The 25,148-nt window shown below is 41.4% G+C and overlaps 1 protein-coding gene across 1 annotated transcript in view; it reads left to right on the top strand.

Annotated features, from left to right (window-relative positions):
* iqgap2 (IQ motif containing GTPase activating protein 2) overlaps positions 1-25,148 on the top strand; it is a 282,888-nt gene that overhangs the window by 9,870 nt on the left and 247,870 nt on the right. The window contains exon 2 of the mRNA XM_059974514.1: positions 21,656-21,755. Coding sequence (XP_059830497.1) covers positions 21,656-21,755 — 100 coding nt within the window. The remainder of the gene's footprint in view (positions 1-21,655; positions 21,756-25,148) is intronic.

Raw genomic sequence — 25,148 nt, 5'->3', positions numbered from 1 at the left:
TTCAGGTCCGGTGTTACATACCTCATCCAACTTGGATTAAGCACAGTGTCATACTTTCATTCAGCATGGAAACTGGTCTTTTATCCTTTTTGAACAAGATTCCCATCTCAGCTGGTATAAAGTCAAAAGCAATTCAATACCAACAGACCTGTGTTATGAGCCTGATGAGCCTTTTAAGGTATCATGGACACAAGTCCATTCCATTGAGACTTTGTGCTGGAAACACCTAATGAGTAAAAGTTAGATTGCAGAAAGAATATAGATATGTGTTTGAGCAACCTTCAGTGTTACTGAATTATGTGCATCGTTTGTTTCAATTGAATCAGTGGTCAATTCATAATGTACCAGCTTATTGCATAATGGAAGACTACAATCATACTGACACCATCTGGAATCATATCAGAACCTCAGATCACAGACTGAATGGAGATGATGTATTTATGTTGTGTGAATATGCAGCATGTTTTCTGATTAAACTGTACATAGAAGTCTGTGCAAAAGTTTTGAAGACTAATTTTACAAAATAAAATTGCATGGTATGGTGTGGTTTCAGAGGGAATATAGTGAAAAGAAAGAAATTGTTTTCAAGTCTGGTGCCAGCTCCTATTCCCACGTGTTAGATTTTGTGCAAGTATGCAGACCTTCCCTGGGGTGGGTCTATTTACTTTGGCTCTAATTTGAGGTTTATAGATTAGCCATAATAGGTTGTATTTAGAAGATTAAATATTACATCCAAATATGCATGATTATGGGTTGTGGTTCTTTTTAAATAATTTAGAATGATTTTCTTCATCTGTATTCTGGTGTTTAAATGTTCTTAAAGTTGCCGTCAGGAGCTGTGGGACAAACAGATGTAGAAAAGTGAATTTGATTTATGTGCATGATTTATAGTGGCTTCCTGTGTTTCCTGCAAGTTTCATTTGTAGTTTAACTAGATAAGTACATTTTTTTTCACACAAGGATCTGAGCAGTTAATGTGGGGGAGGGGAGGGATGACAGCCCAGGCTGACTCCTGTTGTTTGATGTCAACACATGGCCATTTCTCTGCTGAAGTTACTGAATAGAATTTGAAAAGCTTTCTGGATGCTACTAAGTGTGATGTTGGGAGTAGAGGCTTTTTTAAAAAAAAGCATGCACAAGAAAGCACAAGTAGAAGGAAGTTTGATAATAGTGAATCATAGAGGCTAGGGAGGAAAGTATCAGTCAGAATGCTAACAGGTGAGATGTGTGTGTGGTCAGGACACTGTACTCTGCAGGCCAGACATGTTGGATGGTTTGTTGTAAGTGGAGGCTGCTGTAATTAAAATGGAAAATTAGAACACTTTTTATTTGTACTTCAGGGAGGGACGGTAGGAGATTGGCTAAGATGTAACAAATAGAATGGATGTGGTCAAAGTATCCATTAACTGTAATGCAGGAAATCTGTGTTGGGGAGGTTTCTGTTATGGGAAATGGGACTGTTAATATCTTTCCTTTCAATCCAGTTGACTCACCTACTTCTGCAAGTCCTCTGATAGCCCTTCCAAAAAAATAATGTTCGTGGATTCTTTGTTCTACAGCATTCATCTCCTTTTAGCTTTGGGCATGTAACCTCCACACCTCATCCCCCTTATCCTCTCCATTGAATGGAGGTAAACTGCTTTGGTTCCAGGGTTGGTTGGTTTGCTCCGATCTTCAGTATTTTACTGTACAACTACAATTTACTGTACAGCAACTTGTTTCCATTAACAGATGAGTTGGTAACAATGGTTTGGCAAAAGAACCAAAGGGGGTCTAGAATTATTTTTAAGCAGTATGTTGCAATCTGGAGAGAATTACCAAAAAGACTTGTAGAAGTAAATTCAATAATAGTTATACAAAGAAATAGAAGAAACAGGATCAGGAATAGGCCTTTTAGTCTCTTGTGCCTCCTTAGCTATTCACTAAGATTTTTACCTTAGTACCACTCTCCTGTGCAGAAACCATATTCCCTTAATATAATAAAATCTGTCATTCTTATGAATGTGCTCAGCAACCTTGCCTCTATGGCCCTCTAAGATTTAAAAAGAATCCCAAACTTCACCAACTGACTGCAGGAATCTGTGATGATGTCTGCTGATCCCTTATTTTGTGATTTTTTTTTAAAATCCCTGGTCCTTGACACCCGGGATAGAGGCAAGGACGCCCTTAGCTATCAAAGCTCATAATTTTCTAATATATCACTTCTAATTTCAAAAGTGGGAGCCCAGTCTGCTTAACTCTCCATCCTATAAAGTATTCTGCTAAACCTTTCTCGTGTGCTCCCTGTTGTGAAGAATATTCTTGAAATATCTAAGAGAATGGCTAGGGGTGTGGTGGGGGGATGGAGTCTTTATTGAGAGAGTAAGAATTTAGACAGAAACCACAGAGGAGAGGGTGATTCCTGTGATGAGCTGAGCTGTGTCAAAATACTCAACAGTTTCTTGTGGTCAGAGGCAGAGCAGTTGCCATAGCAAGCCATTGTGCATTGTGATAGAATGCTTTCTAAGGTACATCTATTGAAAAATGATAAGGATCAACAGGGCCAGGGCCAGGTTGAAGCTCTCAACCTCAACAACGTTGATGTAGACAGGACCATGTGCACTGTCCCCCTTTGTGAAGTCAATGACCAGCTCTTGTGTTTTGCTGACATTAAGGGAAAGGCGGTTGTTATGATACAATGTCACAAAGCTCTCTTTCCTTCCAATACTCTGACTTATCATTATTTGAAGTGCAGCCCGCTGCACTGGTATTAATTGCAAACTGAGCACCATCGGACTACACAGTCGTGAGTATACAGGGAGTAGAGTAGGGGACTGACGATGCAACCCTGTGGAGCATCAGTGTTTAGAATAATTGTAATGGAGGTGTTGCTGCTTACCCATGTTAATTGTGGTCTGTTAAGAAGTCAAAGATCCAGTACTTGACTCCCAGGGGCTGAGGTTTGGTGATGAGTATTGAAGGCAGAACTACAGTCAACAAACAATAGTCTGACATATGCCTTTGCCGTTCGGATGCTCCAAAGATCACTGGTTTATTGGCTGCATTTAATGTAGTATGGTTACCTTTTGACTCGGGTCTTTATTAACTAACACAGATCGGGGGTTGAATTTGCCATATTACTTTTATCTCTGTGATTTGGAGCTGGGTGTTCCTTCAGTGACCTCTCCCGAGGATGGTCACAAATGGCATTGTAATGGAAAATAGTTGGTATGCTCTGGCTAAAATCAATAGTCAATGATCTGTCGACTGATAGAAGCCATTGACAAACAGTGAGCACAGGCAATTGTTGTGGGAGAGGAGCTTTCATCTTTGAATATGCATTGATACATTGTTGCAATTGGTAGAAATTATGCATTTTGTCTTTGAAGGGAGGAGCCATCAGCACCATGGGGCATTTTTGGATGAACACTGGGGCGGTAAATTGCATGACTCCTTCACAGTTCTAGTAACTGTTCAATATGGATCTCTATTGCTGTCTGGGCGGTGTTTCCCAGTGGCTGTGAGAGTTTCCAGTGGGTGGTCTGGTTTCATCCTGTGTTCCAATGATGTGTTAATTGGTTGGTTAATAGGCCATTGTAAATTGCCCTTAGTTTGGGCGGTGTTTAAAATTGGGGCATCAGTGGAGAATGTTGTGAGTATGTGTGACAGAATAATTCTTGAACCCTCATCAATTTTTGAATAACTCCTACAGTTAGATCTCCCTGGCCACTTTTACCAGATGTTCTCAGTGATAGTGCAGTCAGTCATAGAAACCATATGAAGAAAAATTGGGACCCTTTCAGCCCACTTTGTTAAAGCCAATCACAATGCCAGTTTCTGCGAATCCCATTAGTCAGTGTTATCCTTCTATATTCCATCCAAGTACCTTTTTAAATAGTACAACCTTCTTTAGCAGTTTGTTCCAGATATTCACCTTATCTGGGGAAAAACATCAGATCTCTTAAATTTCTCCCCTATCATTTTAAACCAGTGCCTTTTATTTTTCACTACTGTTGAGTTGGGAAAGAGATACCAGTCACGTTATTTCTAGTGAGAACAAACCAATCTATCCAATCTCTCCTTTTAACTGCATTCTTCTACTGAAGACCACATTTTGGTGAATCTCTTGACACTGTAGTCCTCATTAGCCATGTTTACCCTTTTGCCCTGATTGATTTTCTTAGTTACCCCCTCAGAAAAAAATCCTCTCAATTTGTGTATTCAGTCTTTGCCTTTCCAAGTGAATGAATGTACAGTAAATCAACTTCAGCAACTTCACTATAAGGCTCCCTAGCCTATAGTTTCCACATTTATCCCAGCTTGCCTTTTCCAATGAGGGGATAACATAAGCTATCCTCCGGTCTTCTCAGTACCTCACCCATGGCTAACCAAGATGCAGAATACAAGCAGTCCAGATATGATCTTCAGAAAGCCATCTCATGGGCGAATTGGCAATTCTGGACTAAATCTGAATCGATCAAGGATGTTTGAGAGATGTGGCAGGGATTGAATGCTATTACCTCTTATCAAGTGACATGGGTGATAACGGCTGTACATCCAGATGAGCTCTAGGCCTTCTATGCTGGCTTTGGCTGCCAAGACATGGAGGAACCTTTACGAACTCCCAAAGCTCCCGAGGACCCTGTGATTTCAGTCTTTGATGCGAATATGAGAGCATCCCTCAAGAGGGTGAACCCATGGAAAACTTCCAACCCAGATAGGGTCCTTTGCTGATCAATTGGCTGGAGTGTTAACCGATACCTTTAGTCTCTCACGTTGGCAGTCTGAGGTACCCAAAAGCTTCAAGTAGTCTTCAATTATACCAATGCCTAAGAAGAACGTGGTAATCTTCCTCAATAACTATCAGCCAGTAGCACTTATATCCAGGGTGATAAAGTGCTTTGAGATGTTGGTGATGAAGCACATCAACTGTTGCCTGAGAAGCGAATTGGATCTTCAGTTTGCCTACTGACACAACAGGTCCACGGCAGATGCATACCTTTGGTTCTTCAGTCAACCCTGGAACATCTGGACAGCAAAGAAGCATACTAAAGGATGTTCTTTATTGACTAAAGCTTGGCATTCAATAATATCATCTCAAAACTAATCAATAATCTTCAAGACCTTGGCCTCTACCTCCTTGTGCAATTGGATGCTTGATTTCCTCACTTGCAAACCCCAGTCCATTAGGATTGGCAACAGCATCTCCATTTGCATAGGTGCACCACAAAGACTGTGTGTTTAACCTCTTGCTCTAGGCACTTTACAATTGTGACTGTGTGGCTAAGCACAGATCTACTACTGTATTCAAGTTTGCTAACGACACCACTTCTCTAACCAAATCAAAGCTGGTGGTGAATCAGCATATAGGAGGTTGAATGGTGAGTGGTGCCACAACTACAGCCTCTCACTCAATATCAGCAAGACCAAGGAACTTGATTATTGACTTCAGGAGGAGGAAACCAGAGATCTATGGCCAGTCCTGATCAGGGGATCAGAGGTGGAGAAGGTCAGCAACTTTGAATTCTTCTGTTATCATTTCAGAGGATCTGTCCTGGGCTCAGCATGTAAGTGACATTACAAAGAAAGCATAGCAGCACCTCTACTTAAGAGTTTACAAAGATTTGGTATGTCATCTAAAACATCGACAAACTTCTATAGATGTGTGCTGAGCGTATATTGACTGGCTGAATCACAGTCTGCTATGGCAACATCACAACTTTTGAATGATAAATCCTACAAAAAAATTGTGGATATGCCCCAATCCATCATGGGCAGAGGCCTTCCCAACATAGAGCATTGTTGCAGGAACCAGCATCCATCGTTAGAGGCCCCCCCTCCACACACACACCTTGGACATGCTCTCGTCATGTTGCTGCCATTAGGAAGAAGGTACAGGAGCCGCAGGACTCTCATCAACATGTTCAGGGATGGTTATTACCCCTCAACCTTACTGGGGTAACTGCACTCAACTTTACATCCCACATCAATGAACTGTTCCCACAACCTTTGGATTCACTTTCAAGGACTCTTAATCTCGCGTTCTCTATTTATTGCTTTATTTGTTGTTATTATTATTTCTTCTGAATTTACAGCATTTGTTGTCTTTTGTATTTCGGTTGCTTGTCCACCCTATTGGCCGTGGTTTTCCATTGATTCTCATATCATTCTTGGATTTACTGCGTATTCCCTCAACAAAATACATGGACACTTCTGTGACTGGGGTGACACCAGATGGATGTGGCAGGGAATTAAAGCTCTGACAGACTACAGGATCAGGCAGAAGACTGATGACAGTGACGCCTCTCTTCCAGACAGGCTCAACAATTTCTTTGCAAGGGGGAGAGCCAGTCCCTTCTTAACATCTGACCAGCTGGCTCCAATCATTGATTCAGAGCACACATGGAGGACCCTTGCCAGGGTCAACCCACGAAAAGCATCCCCGGACGTGTGCTCAAGGAATGTGCTGCTGTATTAGCAGATGTCCTGACAGACATTTTCAACATCTCCCTTAGTCAAGCCATTGTCCCCAGATGCTTCAAAACCTCCACAATCATCCCTGTAGCAAAGAAATCAGTTGTAGCCTGTCTGAAGGATTACTGTCCCGTCGCCCTGACCCCCATAGTGATGAAATGTTTTGAACGGCTTGTCAAGCCTCATATCACGGCCGGCCTCCCCTCATCGCTGGATCCTCTACAGTTTGCTTATCGTCCAAATCGCTCTACGGAGGACGCAATATCCACCACACTGCACACAGTTCTCTCTCACTTGGATAACAAAGGCACTTATGCCAGAATCCTGTACATTGATTTCAGTTCAGCGTTCAATACCATCATCCCGCAGAGACTAGTGGAGAAACTGTCGCTGCTTGGCCTTAACACTGCCATGTGTCGCTGGATTCTGGATTTCTTGACAGAGAGACCACAGTCAGTCTGTGTTGGCAGGAACATCTCTGACTCCATCACACTGAGTACTGGATCCCCACAAGGCTGTGTGCTCAGCCCATTGCTGTTTACACTGCTAACACATGACTGTGCAGCCAGATTCAAGGAGAACCTGATCATTAAATTTGCTGATGATATCACATCAGCAAAAATGGGGCTCATCAGCAAAAATGATGAAACAATGTACAGGGAGGAGGTCAAACACCTAGAGAGCTGGTGCAGTGACAACAACTTGATGCTTAATGTCACCAAAACCAAGGAGATGATCGTCGATTTCAGACCGTCTCAGCCTGAGCACACACCCCTCAGCATCAGTGGCTCCACAGTGGAGAGAGTAGAAAACGTCAAGTTCGTTGGGGTGCAGATCTTGGACAATCTAACCTGGTCCAGGAACACTACTGAGATTGTGAAACAGGCCCAGCAGAGATTGCACTTTCTGAGGAAGCTTAAACAAGCATCATTCCCCACTAACATCTTAACTACATTCTACAGATGTGTGGTTGAGAGTGTGCTGACCTTTTGCATCACAATCTGGCTGCACAAGCTGCAGTGCTGCTGACAAAAAAGCCTTGCAGAGGGTGGTTAGGGGAGCAGAGAAGGTTATTGGGGTCTCCCTACCTTCTGTCCAAGACCTCTTTCAGAGTCGATGCTTCCAGAAGACTCGGTACATCATTAATGACCCCTCACACCCTCTCCATGAACTGTTTGTTCTTCTGCCATCAGATAAACGTTACAGGAGCATCAAAACTAAAACCACAAGGTTACTAAACAGCTTCCGGCCACAGGCAGTCAGACTGCTAAATAGCTGCTCTACCTGACTCTGCTTTGAACACTTTTAACTTGCACTGGACACTTATAACTTGTTTTTAACTGACATGCGGCTGTTGTGTTTTATTATTTATTGTTATGTTTATTATTTAGTGTTGTGTTTGTTATGTTATGATTGCACTGCTCCTGGGAAACGCTGTCTCATTCTGCCCTGAAGAGCTGATGTTAGAATGACAAAGTTTTTGAATCTTGAAAATGTATCTTGAGGTTGTATATGGAGATGTAAATTTACCTTGTACTTTGAACTTTGAAAAATGGCTGCTGGAGTCCCAGCAATCTCTACTCTTGGCTTCTTGTGAATAGATCCTGTCACGTCCTGAGGATTTAACCACTCTAACATGCATCAATATTTTTTTGTACTTTCTCTTTCCTGATGCACACAACTCTAACCCTTCCTGAACTCTCCAGACTCCTTTGTGAATACTGACAAGTATTTATTCAAGTCCTTGCTTATATCCCCTTGCTGCACACACAAACTGCCCCTTTGATCCCTGTAGTGACCTTTTTCTTTGCCACCCTCATCTAAATATACTTCTAAAAAATGTTAAGGTTCACCTTGATATCAGTTAACCAATGTCATTTCATGACCTCTTTTTATTTTTAAACTCCCTCAATTCTTTTTTCCCATTTTCCATATAAACATCAGAGAACTCATTCAATACCACTTTCCTGTACCCTGACAAGTACTTTCTTCTTTTTCCTTCTATCAGTTATTAATTAAGGTTCTCCAAATGTGCCATCTTTGCTTCTTGGAACACGTCTATTGTGAACACTTGCATATCTCTTTATATACTGCTTCAAAAAATCCTTTTGGACGCATTTTACAAATCCCACTAAGTCTCTTGCATTTAGGTGATCCCTGATAATACTGGGGAAAGTTTTTTTTAAAAAAACCCAATTGCTACAGCTTTATTACTTTATACCCTTATACAGTATGCCTGCGTATCTATTCTTATTCACTGTGAATATTGGGAGGCCTATAGTACAATCCAATCAAAGTGATCACCCCTTTACCTACATATTCTCATTGTGCGATCCCTCCAGATACCATGCCTGAGTAGTGTGGAATGCTCTCCCTGATGAACATTCCAACACCTCTGTACTGAATAATTTGCTCCACAATACAGGGCCTTGGTGAGACCACACCTGAAGTATTTCACGGAGTTTGATCTCTTTGTCTAATGAAAGAATGCATTTTACATGGGGGGAGGGAGAGTGCAATAAGAATTTCCCAGATCATTCCTGGGATGGTCAGACTCAAATGGACAATATATGATTTACTATCTACTCTTAATCCTATCTCTGAATTCAGAAGAATGAAGGGTGGGAAAAAGAAGTTTGTCTGTACTAATTTGATTTGTTGAGTCCACATGTAGTTCAAAATAGATCTTTATATACACCTGAGATTTTTTTTGGCAGGAATTTGAAGGAAAAGTATATAAATTAAAGTATCGAATGATTAGTGAGTTGTTTCTCAACCAAGAGAAAATCCGCAGATGCTGAAAATCAAAGTAATACATATAAAATGCTGGAGGTACTCGGGCCAGGCAGCATGTGTGGAAAAGAATAAGCAGTCGATGTTTTGGAATGAGACTCTTCATCAAGACTGGAAAAAAGCGAGGAGTCAGAGTAAGAAGGTGGAGGGAGAGGAGGAAGAAGTACCAGATATTGGGTGAAGGCTGAAACTGGAAGAGGGGAGGTGTGACTTAAAGAGTTGGGAAGCTGATTGGTGAAAGGGCTGGAGAAGGGGGAGAGCACAGAAGGCCATGGAAGGAAAAGAAGGGAGGGGAACAGCAAAGCAGGTGAGGGAGATGAAAGTAAGGGTCCTTCCTTCCTCATCATTAACGTTGCCCTTCCTTTTCACACCCATCCACCCAACAGGGATAGAGTTCCTCTTGACCTCACCTAGCACCCCACGTGTTCAGCACATAATTCTCTGTTACTTTTGCCATTCCACTAGCAAGCATACCTTTCCCTACCCCCCACTTTCTTCATTCCACAGGTTTCACTTCCTTTCTATTTTGTCCCTGCCCACTGATCTATAAGGTGCTTATCCTTGCAAGCTGAACAAGTGCCACACCTGCCTCTTACTATGATTCAGGGACCCTAACAGTTCGTCCAGATGAGGTGGCCCTTCATCTGTGAATCTGTTGGGATAATCTACTGGATCTGGTGCTCCCGGTGTGGCCTCCTGCATTTTGGTGAGATCTGACTTAGACTGAGAGACCGCTTCGCTGAGCTCTTGTGCTCTGTCCACCAGAAGTCTTGGGGTCTCCCAGTGGCCACCCATTTCGATTCTACTTCTCATTCCCATTCCAGCATGACAGTCCGTGGCTGCCTCTACTGTTGCAACAAGGCCACACTCAGCTTGGAAGAGCAACACCTTTGTTTTCATTCTGTGTAGCCCCATTCCTACTCTCTAATCAGATACCCCCTTCTCCAGCCCTTTATTTCGTTCACCAATCAACTTCCCAGCTCTTTACATCACCCCCTCCCTCTCTCCGTGTTTCACCTATCACCTACCACCTTGTACTTCTTCCTCTCCTCCCACCACCTTATTCTGTCCTCAGCTTTTTTTCCCAGTCTTGATGAAGGGTCTTGGCCTGAAATGTCAACTGTTTACTCTTTTCCATAGATGCTGCCTGGCCTGCTGAGTTTCTCCAGAATTTTATGTATATTACAGTGAGTTACTTCCTTATAATTTCCTTATTTGTATCATGCCCTTCATAACTTCTTTTCAGAGGCCTATGAGCAATTCTTAAGTTTTCTGTTTGCTGCTGCCTACCTTCAGCCAAAGTGATTCCAGTTTTGTACTACAATCTGCCTGCCAAGATCCTGCCTGATGTCATCTCTTATTAACCGTGCAATCCACCTCCTTTTCCTTTTAGCCTCTTCTTTCCAAATATCAAAACTTGAAATCTTTAGTTCCCCTCTGAACAACAATTACATCATGCACATTTTTGGCTGACTGTGTTCGTTTATCCACATGTTGCAGATGTGGTGTTCACTTGCAGAGATTATGTTTTTTGGCGTCTTATTTACTGAATCGTCAGTGACTCCTCTGCATGTTTTTGCCATTTCATATCTCAACACAGTTGGATCTCTTGCAGATGTCAAACATCATAATCTACAGTCTTTATATAACCATATTTGCCATAATTAATCTTTATGTACCTATGAAAGTTTTCACAGTGTGCTGGTGTGTTTCTTGCTAATCTGTTCTCATACTCTGTCCAGGTTTTCTTTATAAGCTTGAGGGTCTTTTGAGTTTTTAAATGTTCCCAATCCTCAGGGCTGCTGCTTTTCCTATGATTTCAGTCTGAGGCCGATGTGTGAGCAGCTTTCAGGAGGGTGAATCCATGAAAAGTATCCAGCCCAGATGGAGTTCCTGACAAATTACTAAAGACCTGTGCTGATCAACGGGCTGGAATGTTCAGTGAGATTGAACCTCTCACTTCAGCAACTGCTTCAAGCAGGCTTTAATTATGCCCGATTATCCATAGATGCTGCCCGACCTGCTGAGTTCATCCAGCTTGTTTGTACGTGTTGAATTATGCTGATGCCCAAGAAGAGCTTGGTGACTTGCCTCAATGCAGGTGCCCAGTAGCACTTGCGTCCACAGTGATGAAACGTTTCAACTCCTACCTGAGAAGTGACTTGGATCTGCTCCAATTTCCCTACCAGAACATCATATCCACAGCAGATGTGGTGCTCTTCACTCAGACCTGGAACATCTGGACAGCAAAGATGCATACATCAGGACTTCAAAGCACCATTTAATGCCATCAGCCCTCAAGATAATCAATAAGGCCACAATATCTCCTTGTGCAATTGGGTCCTTGGTTTCCTCACTTGTAAACCCAAGTCCATTCAGATTGGCAGCACCATCTCCAAGCACATCTCTAAAATCTGGCTGAGTGGTGCCCTAACAACCTCTTGCTCAACGTCAGCCAGACTAAGGAGATGATTATTGACTTCAGGGGATGGAAACCGAAGGACAATGAGCCAACTCCCCTTGGAGGATCGGGGTGGAGAGCAAGCAAGCAATAAATAACTGAGAATGTGAGATGAAGAGACTGTGTGCAGTCTGTCCATTGGTTCTGGGAATATTTTAATGATGGGGCAAGTGAATTTGAGTGCAGTGATCCCCTTTGGTTCAAGAGCCTGATTGTTGAGGTAAAAACTATTTCTGAACTTGGTGGTGTGAGTCCTGAGGCTCCAGTACCTTCTTCCAAATGGCAATAGTGAGTAGAGAGAATGTCCTGGGTGGTGGGGGTCCCCAATGATGGATGCTGCTTTCCTGAAACAAAGTTTCATGTAGATGTATTCATTGGTGGGGAAGGCTTTAGCCGTGATGGTTTGAGCCCTATTCAGTAGTATTTGTAGGATTTTCCATTCAAATACATTGGTGTTTCCGTACCAGCCAGTCAATATACTCTCCACTACACATCACTAGAAGTTTGTCATGCTGAATCTCCACAGACTCCTAAGCAAGCAGACAGGCTGCCATGCCTTCTTTGTAATTGCACTTGCATGCTGGGCCCAAGACATATTCTCTAACATAACACCAAGGAACCTTCATGGAGTTTAAAGTCAATGCTAAAGATCCCCAGAACTTCTACCTTCTCCTTGTATATATCAATGAGCTGCCAGCTCTGGTGTATATGTCTTTCTGTGGGGACAGAGGCACTTAAAGGATGTGATGGAGAAGAATGGCACATTGCCATCAAGCTATAATTTTGTGAGTATGACTGTTCAGCTCTTGCTTGACCAGACTGTTGTAAAGTTTGCCCATTTAAAACACCAGGCCTCAGATATTTATGAGAGGACTTTGCAAGGTTGGCTTGTTAAGCCAGTACACTTACCAAGGTTAAATGTGCACTGTAAACCAGTGGAATGCAGTTATTGATTTTTCCATACTGAGTGTACTAGGAAAAAGTTTGCAGTATTCTCAGAAGTTTGTAAGGACTTGCACATGTGTCAATAGAGAGAACGGGGTTTTGTAGTGTTTTTTGTTAGTGTGGAATAATTTTTCTGGTATCGTGGGAACTATGGCCTTTGAAAAACTGGATGATAAAATTATGCTGGAGTAATGTAGGATGGTGATCTAGAGGGAAGATAGCTTGGAACCTGGGGGATGACAGTATCAGCCAGGTGCTTGTGAAACCATCCTTTAAGGGAATAGATCTTTGCACTGCACATAAAATGACCTGTGTACCTACTATTATATTGTTCAAAGTAAATGAGGCAATCAATGCAGAATCACTTTCCTTTCACATTCTTGTTGGAAGATTAAGGATAAAGGTTAGCTTTATTTGTCACATGTACATTGAAACATACAGTGAAATGCTGTGTTTGCATCCAATATGATGATTGTGTGTGTGAATGAAATTTTGATTGCCATATTATACTGAATTATTTTTGTTGTGGTTAAGCAGTTGTGAAGGCTTACTTTCTGAAATTTTGTATTGTTTGGTCTTTATCATATTAATACTAAAAGAAAGACAATGAACAATCATCAAGTAATCTTTGCTTACCTTAACAGAGAAGGCACCCTCATTGTTTAGATGTGAAACCCCTTTGTCCAAGAGCGTGTTATGGCCTCAGCTGACCTAACTAGTCAGGCACAAATTGTTTAAAGAAATAATTGTATATTCAAAATTTCCTTTATTAAAATAGGGCTTTGCTCGCATAGTTGTTATTGAAATTTAGGATTTCATGCCTAAAATGTTTCATGCCATTTGGTTTTCAGTGGTGTGTGAAGTGAAATTTGGGTTTACTGTCATGTACAAGTGGCAATCGTGACCACCAATATCACAAGCACATGACATTAGATATGCAACATACAGAACAAAAACAAGTATTAAACAATTATATAAGAAAAACGACTGGCATAAAACCCATGCAATGCAAAGTGCTCACTGTATTTTCTATGCTGAGGTAGTGTTTAAGGTTATGCATGTTGGTTCAAAAACTGAATGAACATAGATGTTTGCCCTCCTTCCCCTTCCTGAAGTCAACAATCAGCTCTTGAGTTTACTGATGTATCTTCTTTCGCTCTTGATTCATCACCACCTGTCATTTGTTCAAAACGAGTGTCATTTGTGAATTTATATATAACACTGGAGCTGCGCTCAACCACATACTCGTGCATTAGAGAGTAGAGCAGGGGACGAAGGGCATAGCCCTGAGGTGCAACAGTGTTGATAGTCAGGAAGGAGTAGATGTTGCCAGTCCTCACTGGTTGAGGTCTGTTGATGAGGAAGTTGAGGATCCAGTTGCAGAGAGAAATACAGAAGCCCAGGTCCAGAATCTTGATAAGTTTGGATTGTGTTAAATGCTGAGCTGCAGTAAATGGGCAGCAGTCTAATGTATATACTTCTGTTGTTCAGAGCAGACTGAAGGGCCAGAGAAATTGCATCGGCTGATGTCATGGATGTAGGAAAATTGAAGTGTACTCAGGTAATCTCTGGGGTTGAAGTAGATTCACAACAAAACCAACTATGAAGCATTTTGTTGCGGTTGATGAAAAGGCTACTGGGCTGTGGTCATTGAGGCAAGCATTGAAACGTGAAGTAAACTGGTTGAACCTGAATTGGAATATGTTCTTGATTAAACACATCCTGATGATCTTCTGAGGTTTCTGAAGTGCCCATGTCATTTTGATCCTAACCGCCACCTTTTGGAAATTCCAGTTAATGGAGGCATTTCATCCTGAGTCATCAGCCAAACCACAATCCAGCCCTCCTAGAACCCTTTTCCCATGCACTGTGAGCACATTAACTTGGATCATTGCACACACAGTCAAGCTCTCTCTCCCTTTTGACTCAGGTTTTCTGGTTAATCTTTGCAAAGTTCTGTGTACTGTTTGGTAATGTCTTAAATCCCACATTTTTTAAATTTGAGTTTATCTTCACTCTTTTCAGCTTTTGAGGTGAATGGTTAGGCTATCAATGCCTCTGTTCAGAGTCCTTTGCTGAAATTGGCTTAATTAAGCAGTCTTATTATTAATTAGCTGTGGCAAACACTCACATTGCATCTACAGATAAAAACGTAGTGGGCCCTATAACACATTGAGCTTCTTCTGCCATTCAGGATCAAGCTATCTGTGACCAAACTGCACGTGCTTGCCTTCCCTTCTCTTATAGACTTAAAGTTAACAATTAGCTTGATATCATTTACTGGTTGTGAAAGAGAGCCAAAGTTCTTTCCCTTGTGCATGGAAGTAATTGCATTCTGGAGCGGCCCATCTAGTAATTCTAGATTGTTCCCCAAAATCCTAAGTTGTTTTAGGTTACAGGTGACTTCTGTACTGTGTAGCTGTTTGCCAGTACTTAAACCTTGAACCTCAGAACAAATTGACTGAGGCAAGAACAGACTAAAATAGCTTGCAACTAAAATACAATGTTGTACTTTGACAAGGTGGCGCACAGGAGGCCGCTAAGCAAGATAAGAGCCCATGGTATTACAGGAAATGTATTAGCGTGGATGGAAGATTTTCTGGCTGACAGGAGGTAAAGAGTGGGAATAAAAGGAGCCTTTCCTGGTTATCTGCTGGTGGTCCACAGGGGCTGATGTAGGATCTGCGACATTTCATGTTATGTACTAATGACAGAATTGATGGCTTTGTGGCCAGGGTTACAGATACTACAAAGATGGGTAGAGGATCGGGTAGTGTTGAGGAAGCAGGGAGTGTGCAGCAATACTTGGACAGGTTAGGGTATTGGGCAAAGAAGTGGTCGGTGGAATACAGTGTAGAAAAGAGTATAGTCACACACTTTGGAAGGAATAAAGAGAAATCCAGAGAAAATTCAAAAATCAGAGGTGCAAAGGGATTTGGGAGTCCTCATGTAGGATTCCCTAAAGGTTACCCTGCAGGTTGAGTTGATAGTAAGGAAGGCAAATGCAATATTAGCATCCATTTTGCGAAGTCTAGACTATAAAAGAAAGGATGTAATACTGAGGCTTTATAAGGTATTGGCCGAACCATGTTTGGAGTATTGTGAGCTATTTAGGGCCCAAGGCCTAAGGATGGATGTGCTGGCTTTGGAGAGGGTCCAAAGAGGTTTATGAGAATGATGTCGAGACTGAAAGGGTTGGCATATGAGAGGGTCAGCAACTTGTACGTTCCCTGCTGTTTTCATTTCAGAATATCTGTTCTGCGCCCAGGAAGTAAGTGCCATTCTAAAGAAAGCATGGCAGCAGCTCTATTTTCTTAGAAGTTTGAAAAGATTTGACATGATATCTAAAACTTTGACAAAATTCTATAGATATCGAGGTGGAGAGTATATTGACTGGTTGCACCATGGCCTGGTATGGAAACATCAATGCCCTTGAGTGGAAAATTCCACAAAATGTAGTGGATATGGCCCAGTCCATCGCGGGTAACACCCTCCCCTCCATTGAGCACATCTACACTGAATGTTATTGCAGGAAGGCAGCATCCGTCTCCATGCTGTCTCCTTGCTGCTGATATCAGGAGGAAGGGACAGGACGTTTAGGAACCCCACCACCAGGCTCAGGAACAGTTATTACCCCTCAACCATCAGGCACTTGATTCAGAGGGGATAACGTTACTCAACTTCACTCACCCCAGCACTGAGCTGTTTCCACAAGCTGTCGACTCGCTTTCAAGGACTCTTCATCTCATGTTCTTGATATTTATTGCCTATTTATTATAGTTTTCTTTTGTGTTTGCCAAGTTTGTACTGTTGGGTGCAGTCTTTCATTGATTTTGTTGTATTTCTTGGATTTACTGTGTATGTCCACAAGAAAATGAATCTCAAGGTTGTATATGATGACATATCTGTACTTTGATAATAAACTTTGAACTTGGCACTTTGAGCCTGGACTTGCTGGAGTTCAGAAGAATGAGGGGAGATCCCATTGAAGCTTACAGAATATTGAAAGGCCTAGATAGTGTAGATATGGAGAGGATGTTACCAATGGCAAGTAACTCTAGGTCTAGAGGGCACAGATTCAAAGTCGAAGGATGTCCCTTAAGAACACTGATAAAGAGGAACTACTCTAGCCAGTGAGTAATGGATCTGTGGAATTTATTTCCACAGATGGCTGTGAATATTTTTAAAGTGGAGGTTGATTAGCTCTTGATTAGTAAAGGTGTTACAGATTACAGAGGAAAGACAGGAGAATAGGGCTTAGAGGGAAAATAGTTCAGCCCTGATTTAGTGATGGAGCAGACCCAATGGGTTGAATAGCCTAATTCTGTTCTTGTGTCTTGTGGTCTTAACTAGACTGCTCTTGAATATGGGATGGGGGTGGATATAATTTGTGTGAATTTGGGGAGGAAGTGATATGAATAATAATGGAAAGGATATTGTTCCTGTGGCTGGTGGTGTTCTCTAAAAGTAAAAGCTTGATGTTCAATTATGGGATGTGGTCCTAATTTCAAAGTATTTTTTATATTAATGTACGAGGGTGATAAATTCATGGCCTAAGCTTGAAGGAGTCGATTTTAGAAAACCCAGCACATTTATTTTTCCTATATTTACACACTTAGTCCAGCGGTCATGGAGCATACGGATTCCTTCTTTGTAGAAGTTGGTGTCTTGGACCTCCAGAAAGTGTCCACAGCAAGGGTGATTGATAAGTTATACAGCTCTTGTTACATGCATGTGCAGTTCAACTCTTTGAGTGAAAATGCAGGGAAGTTAATAACTCATATCCTTCTACCTTAGGCCATAAACTTATCAATCACCCCTGCTGTGGACCACTTCTGGAGGTCCAAGACGCCAACTTCTACAAAGAAGGGATCCGTATGTTCCATGACTGCTGGAATAAGTGTGTAAATGTAGGAAAAATAAATGTTAGGTTTTCTAAAATTGACTCCTTCTACTTTAGGCCATGAACTTATCTATCAGCCCTTGTATGTACATATACTATATACAACTTTGAGACTTATTTCCTTCCAGGTACCCATACAACAAAGAAAACCAATAGAACCAATTTTTTTTTTAAAAAAGAAGTCTGACAAGCACACAATGTGCAGAAAATCATGCAAACAATAAAAGTAAGCAAATAACATTCAGAACTGAAGTTCATGAAAGTGAATCCATAGCCACAAAGCCAGTCTCAGCCTATCCATGACCCCTTTGTTGCAGACAAAGGGGTTGTTACTTGTTACTTGTTCAGCGTAGAGACAAGTAAACCTCTCGGGCAGCAAGCTCGACATCAGCCCAACACCCTGACATTTTCAATCTGGCCTGGTGCATAAATTTGCCAAACAGCAGGTTGTTCATTGCCCTCACACCCGGGCCCTGCCACGCTGGTACACTCTCAAGCCCAGGCCACAGCGCCTCAACTCTGCTTCGAATCAGCTCCAAGTCTGTTCCAGCAGATGGCCAAAATTGACTCGTTCCCTGCTCTCAGGCACAGGCCCCACCACCTCTGTTCAGCCCCTGCGTCCCACACCACAACCATCCTGCAGCTTCGAGACTTCAGTTCACACCGCAAAATTGCCAAGTCATACCGGCTGTTGAAAAGCTCAACTTCAAAAGGGAAATTGCAGTTTGCAGTGATTGTTTACCAGAAAAAGTAAGATGAATAATGTAGTTAGTTTTGTTTGCTGCCAATAAGTTGTCCCTGTGTTCTCAGCACCATCTCAAAAATGCAAACAGGTGTTAAGTTTATGGTTTTGGTTTACTGGATGACAACAGTGTGCCTTTGACAGCTAACGTTCAGTTTGCTCCTTGAAGTATACAGTGCTGCCGTTTCAGAGCAGGGACAGGGCAGAACAACTGGGCAAAATAGACATGTTGCATACAAAGAATTGGAGGGTGAAGGGTAAGATTTCTGGCCAATGATGTGACTGGAAGTCATGGAGGAACTAGACATCATGACGGTTCTCTGGTGGAGATACAAGGATGAGGCTTATTATGAGGGCTGAAACCGAAGGAGGTCGGGGAGCAAGGTGAAGTTCAAAGTAAATTTATTATCAATGTCACCTTAAGATTCATTTTCTTGCAGGCACTCACAGTAGAACAGAAATACAAGAGTCAATTGAAAACTGCACGCAAAGACTGACAGTGCAAAAGAGGAAAAACTGCAAATTAATAAATAATACTGAGAACATGAGACATCTAGTTTTTGGAGGTTAGTCCACAGGTTGTGGAATTAGTTTACAGTTGAGGTGAATGAAGATATCCATGATGGTTCAAGAAGCCAGAAATGAGGATGGCCTGGATGATGGGGTCCTTGATGAAGAACGATGCTTTTTTTGTGACATTGCTCTGTAGATGCACTCAGTGGTTGGGGGGGTTTTGCCCATGGTGGACTGGGCTATATCTACCACTTCTTGTAGGGTTTTCTGTTCTTGGTCTTTCCGTACCAGGCTGTGATGCAGCCAGTCAGGATACTCTCCATTGTGCAACTATAGATGTTTGACAAAGTTTCAAATCACATGCTGAAACTACACAAACTTCTTAAAAAGAAAGTAGAGGTGCTGTTGTGCTGAGTTTGTTATGGGACTTGAGTGCTGGTCCCAACACAGATCATCTATAGGAATTTAAAGTTACTGACCATTTCCATCTTTGATCCATAATGAGGTGCTCATGGACCTCCTCTAGTCAATTATCAGTTCTTTGGTTTTGCTGACATTGCTTGTTGCACCACCATTCAATCAAATTTTCTGTCTCCCTCCTTCCAATGCCATATTTAATGTACATGTGTAAAAGAGAAAAGGTTGGAGGAATATTAAAGGAAATATGGTACAAATTGGATGTTGATATCCAAGAGTTGCTGTACCTTCCAATTTTCATACTGAAAAGGAAGGAAATTCATTTTAAAGCTCCATATGGAGTGAGTGATTAGGACAGCTTTTAGCATGTGGTGTTCTGTGTAGCAAAAAGGACCATTCAGGTACGTGTGTACATGGTAGTACTGGATTGAGAATCATGGGACTGGAGACACTCTCGCAAATGAAGGATTAAAAGGTACAGTAGTCCTGTTTCTTGGCCAGAAACATCAACTTTTTGTTCCTCCCAATGTAGAGTCTATATAGCTGCTACCTGACTTGTTGAGTTCACCCAGTGTTTAGTTTTGCTCTGGATTTTGAGTATCTGCATATTCTCTTGTGAAACTGGGGGAAGCAGGAGATGGGTTGCTTGGATAATTTCATCTTGCCTAAAGCTTTGGAGGAGATGGGAGAAGAACTAATAAATAATGCAGGTAATGACTGAGGTATGACAGTGCCAAGGGGACATCTCCCTTAAATTCGGAAGGGCAGGAGATGTATTTAACAAAATATAAATTCATTGCATTCCCAAAAACTTGCACTGCTCTAGTGCTAATTGGTAAAGTTACAGTATAGATATATTGTCAGATTTGGAGATGAATTGATGCAATCTGTCCTCTTGGTGCCCACTGTGGTCACCGAGTCCCTTTTTGTGTGTGGAGATTGATATGGAGGGCATTTGCTGAGCTGATTCATATAGACGTTATTTACTCGGATTTCCAGAAGACGTTTGATAAGGTGCCGTATAAAAGATTTATCCATATGGTAAGGATGCCTAGAGTTGGGGGTGATGTGTTAGCGTGGATAGAGGATCGGTTAACTATTAGAAAGCAGAGAGTTGGGATACATGGGTGTTACTCTGGTTGGCAATCAGTGGTCAGTGGTGTACCACGGGGGGGGTCAGTGCTGGTCCCACAACTGTTCATGATATACATTAACGATCTGGAAGAGGGGACTGAGTCTAGTGTGTCTAAGCTTGCTGCTGATACTAAATTGAGCGGAAAAGCAAATTGTGCAGAAGATACAAAGAGTTCGGAGAAATATAGATAAGCTAATTGAACGGGCAAGGGTCTAGCAGATGGAATATATTGATGGTAAATGTGAGGCCCTCACTTTGTAAGGGAAAATGAAAGAGCAAATTATTATTTAAATGGTAAAAAATTGCAGCAAGCTGCTGTACAGAGGGACTTGGGAGTGCTTGTGCATGAATCACAAAAGGTTGGTTTGCAGGTGCATCCGGCTATCAAGAAGGCAAATGGAATGTTGGACTTCATTGCTAGAGGGGTTGAATTTAAGAGCAGGGAGGTTATGCTGCAACTGTACAGGGTACTGGTGAGGCCGCACCTGGAGTATTCATGCAGTTCTGGTCTCCTTGTGGAAGGATGTACTGTACTAGCTTTGGAGGTAGTACAGAGGAAATTCACCAGGTTGATTCCAGGGATGAGGGGGTTAGACCATGAGGAGAGATTGAGTTACCTGGGACTGTACTAGCTGGAATTTAGAAGAATGAGAGGAGATCATATAGAAACATATAAAATTATGAGAGGGATAGATAGATAAGATAGAGGAGGGAAAGTTGTTTCTGGTAGGTGAGACTAGAACTAGGGGTCATAGCCTCCAGATTTGGGGAAATAGATTCAGGATGGAGATGAGGTGGAACCACTTTTCCCAGCGAGTGGAGATCTGTGGAATTCTCTGCTCAATGGCTACCTCAATAAATATATTTCAGATGAGGTTGAATAGATTTTTGCATAGCAGGGCAATTAAGGGTTATGGGGAAAAGGCAGGTAGAGGAGATGAGTCCATGGCCAGATCAGCCATGATCTTATTGAATGGCAGAGCAGGCTTGATGGGCCAGTTGGCCTACTCCTGCTCCTATTTCTTACGTTTGTAAGACCCACTTAGATCAAAAGTGAACTTTCCTTTGTATTTCTGACTTGAGTCATAGATGACTAAGGTAAGTGACTGGGGCCGTTCACAAGTTTCTTGAGCCATCTTCAGTAATGATCTGGTCCTATGTGGAAACCTGCCAGCAACATGCATTGTGGAAATGGTGCCCCTCCACAACCAGACCCAATATTCTTGTGTGTCATGCTGCAGTTCTTCCAGTAGCAACTTAACAAAGCACCTTTCTTTTCTTTTGTCTTTGCAGCTATTGTGGATGATGAAAGACTCTCAGCTGAAGAGATGGATGAGAGGAGGCATCAGAATATTGCTTATGAATATTTATGCCATCTAGAGGAGGCCAAACAGTAAGCAGTTTTTGAATTTACTTAATAGCAAGAAATAGAACTTTCTGTCAAAGTGATTGAAATGTTAAAGAAATAAAGACCTTTTTGAAGGTGATGTCTATATATTTTTCAAGAGGTATGGGCAAGGCCTTATTTAAAAGGGGCTAATTGAGCTCTTCATTGTGGTTGGGTGAAAGTGCTGTTGCACTGAAGTCACTCAAGTTGTTGCTAGAACATGGTACTCTGAGACTTTTTGGAGGCTGCATTGAATTGAGATCATCTCTGCAACAGTTATGCCCGAGGTACAAAAATTCATGGACATGTTCAGATGAGTGGAAAATTATTCTTCTGGTTTGCCTGAAGTCAGCCATTTCCCTCTGATCGTTGTTCTGTGTGACGTTACTGATGTGCCTGTTTGAAAGCAATGGCAAGCCATTATAGAAAATAAGGGGGTTTATTTCATGAAGGGAGAGTAAAGTTCTTACTTAGACTACTTAGGGCATAATTAGGCAATGTATATTTGGCTCAATTGTCTTTGATGAGGGAAAAAATTGCCCATCCCATAATTAGCTGATATTCACTCTCTAGGTTAGCAAAGAATTAGTGGGATTGGGAGTGTTATGAGTATTTTTGACTCCTTTCAAAGCCTCATTATATTCCAAAACAACTTACAGCTACTGTAGTATTTTTGAGATATTCGTAGGATAGGAAACACGTAGCTATGGAACTGAACTCAAATGTCTAATCCGTGGCTTTGATTTTGTGGACAATGGTGAAGGAATGCTGCTTTTAATTCATTACATATGCAGCTTCTGTAGACCTTTTATGAGCTTTTGAGTTGCAATATGCTATAATCATGCATCTGGTAAAGATTGACGTTAATATGCTAGCACAGATTTTGGTCAATTGAGGAAAACGGTATTTCAAGATTCAAGGCTTCAGGCCTGGCATAAAACTCGTGGTTTGCAAGGCGCTGGTGATTTCCACCCTCTTATGTGCTTCTGAGATCTGCATCATATACCACTGGGGCACCCTTTGCAATTCCATCCAAGTTAAATGGGTGGAAAAGATTATATATGTCAGTATCCTCCCTCAGAGCAACATGGCCAGTCTGAGGTCCTAGTTACTCACACTTGGCCATGTTGCACATGCTTTCAACTAATTTCCTAAAATACTCTGAGATTTCTCATGGGATGAGAGTTTACCAGGTTGTCGGGGGGGGGGGGGGGGCCAAAGTTAAAGATGTTGTATTTCCAAGGAGACATTGAGCATAAGTCCTGACTCCTGGAAATCTCCAGCCTCTGACTGCTTACGGCGATGAAGCACTGGGGATGGTGCACACAGAAGCCACGATATGGCTTGACGATTATTTAGTGTCATTTCCAGTACATAACAAAATAATTGTTACTCTGGATCTGATGCAGCACAAAAAAACACAGTGAGATAAAGAACACAATCATTTAAAAAAAACACTAAATATAAAATAGCTTGTATACAGTTGCAAGAGAAGTTTGTAAGCCTTTTGCAATTATTTGGTTTTCTGCATTAGTTATAAAATGTGGTCTGATCTTCATCTAAGCTACAATAATAGACAAACACAATCTGCCTAAACTAATAACAAACAATTGCACTAATTCTCATCAATACTGAGAAATCATTTAAACAATCACAGTCTACGGTTTGTTGATTTTATGTCCATGAAGTGACTCTAGGCACAGGAATGTCGGTACACAAGGTGATTCTGACAGTCAGTAATAAAATAGTGGTTGTGGAGAGGTGAGGTACTGGGTGGTGGTGTTGATCAGACTTGCACTGTTTGGGGAAGGTAACTGTTTTTGAGTCTGATTTTCCTTGTGTAGATGCTGAGTAGCCCTCCTCCCTGATGGAAGTGGAATGAACAGTCTATAAGCAGAGGAAGTTGGCCACCTCATTAAATTCTAACTTTCCCATTCCATCAGGATATTTTGCTTCATCTGAAAGATTTTGGTGTTCCCACATTGGCCTTGTGAACCATTCCACAGCTCACAGGAACATACTGGAAGCAAGCATCCTTTCAATCCCAAGGGACTGCCTAAGATGAAGATGATTAGGTCAGAATCTGGGAGCAGTACAAAGCAAAAATTTGTCTCTAACCAATCCCTTGTGTGTGATGCACAAAATACTGGGGTTACTCAGCAAGTCCATGATGGAGAATAAACGGTTGAGGACTCATGAATCAGGGCAAGTCCTGATAAAGGGTCTTGGCCCAAAACATATACTGTTTATTCCCTTCCATGGATGCCACCTTACTTTGAGTTTCTCCAGCATTTTGGTGTGTTGCTCAAGATTTCCAGCATCTACAGAAGCTCTTCTGTTTATAATCCCTTTTGTAATTGTTATTGACTTTTTTTATGTCTAAAATATTTGAAATATAAATTTTTATTGAATCATGTACAAAAGGCAAAATAAAAGTGGAAAAAATGGGGTTAAGAGATGAAAGAAGTGCATATTAACTTTTGACATCTCCAGCAATATTTGAAATATGAGCAAATAGGCTTCACGTTTGTAGATTAAATTACTGTCCTAGGATGGTTTTTTGGCGGTAATTAAGACTTAATCATGTCATTAGAAGACAAATAAGTCCTGACTTTTTCTGGTTATATTTAGTGGTTCTGCAGCTATTTGATGACTTTGCATGCCGTTCAATATCTAGTCTCTTGATTTTTAAATTATTGGACCTAAGTTCATAGAGGAATAGAATTGGTGCAGAACCTTCTTGATTTTCTTTTTAATTGGCTATGTATGGAGGTTCTCTGTATTATTCCTCAATATTGCTTTTGCAAATTTACCTTTTTATTTTATCAGCAAATTCCAAGCTGACTTCCAGGGATGGAGAAAGTTAACAAGAGGAAAAACAATCCAAAGATGTGTTTTGGGCTTTAATGTCACAGTTTTATTTGTGTATCCCTTTCTCAAAGAAATGATTTTATTCTGGAGAAATTGATGCCACTCCAGTGATGCCAATCTTAAGAGTAGGTATGTAAAACTGAGAAGAAGATATATAAATGTTTCTTTGGGTGGCTGATAGCTTAATTGACATCACTGAAGTACCAGTTGTTTGGAACAAGTGCTTCTGTGTCAGTCAATTTGGTCATTTGGTGGAATTCACCGATGGCCTAGATTATATCTCTGTATTAAACTCCAACTCCACAGATGATTTTATTTTTGAAAGGTGCTTTTATCTATAATGCTCAATGATAAGTTTAATGCAAAAAAATGATAAGTTTAATGCAAGCTTTTTGGGATTGAAGCTGCACATAATTGATGCAGCAGATTTTTAAAAATAATGTATATCTGTTTTTTATTGCTTGCTGCCTTGCCTGCTTGCTTTTTAAAAAAACGATATTGCTGTGTAATTACAGACCATAAAACTAC

The sequence above is a fragment of the Hypanus sabinus genome, chromosome 7 (assembly GCF_030144855.1).
Source record: "Hypanus sabinus isolate sHypSab1 chromosome 7, sHypSab1.hap1, whole genome shotgun sequence".
NCBI lineage: Eukaryota > Metazoa > Chordata > Chondrichthyes > Myliobatiformes > Dasyatidae > Hypanus > Hypanus sabinus.
Note: the sequence above shows the minus strand (reverse complement) of the source record. Positions and strands in the feature narration are given on the sequence as shown.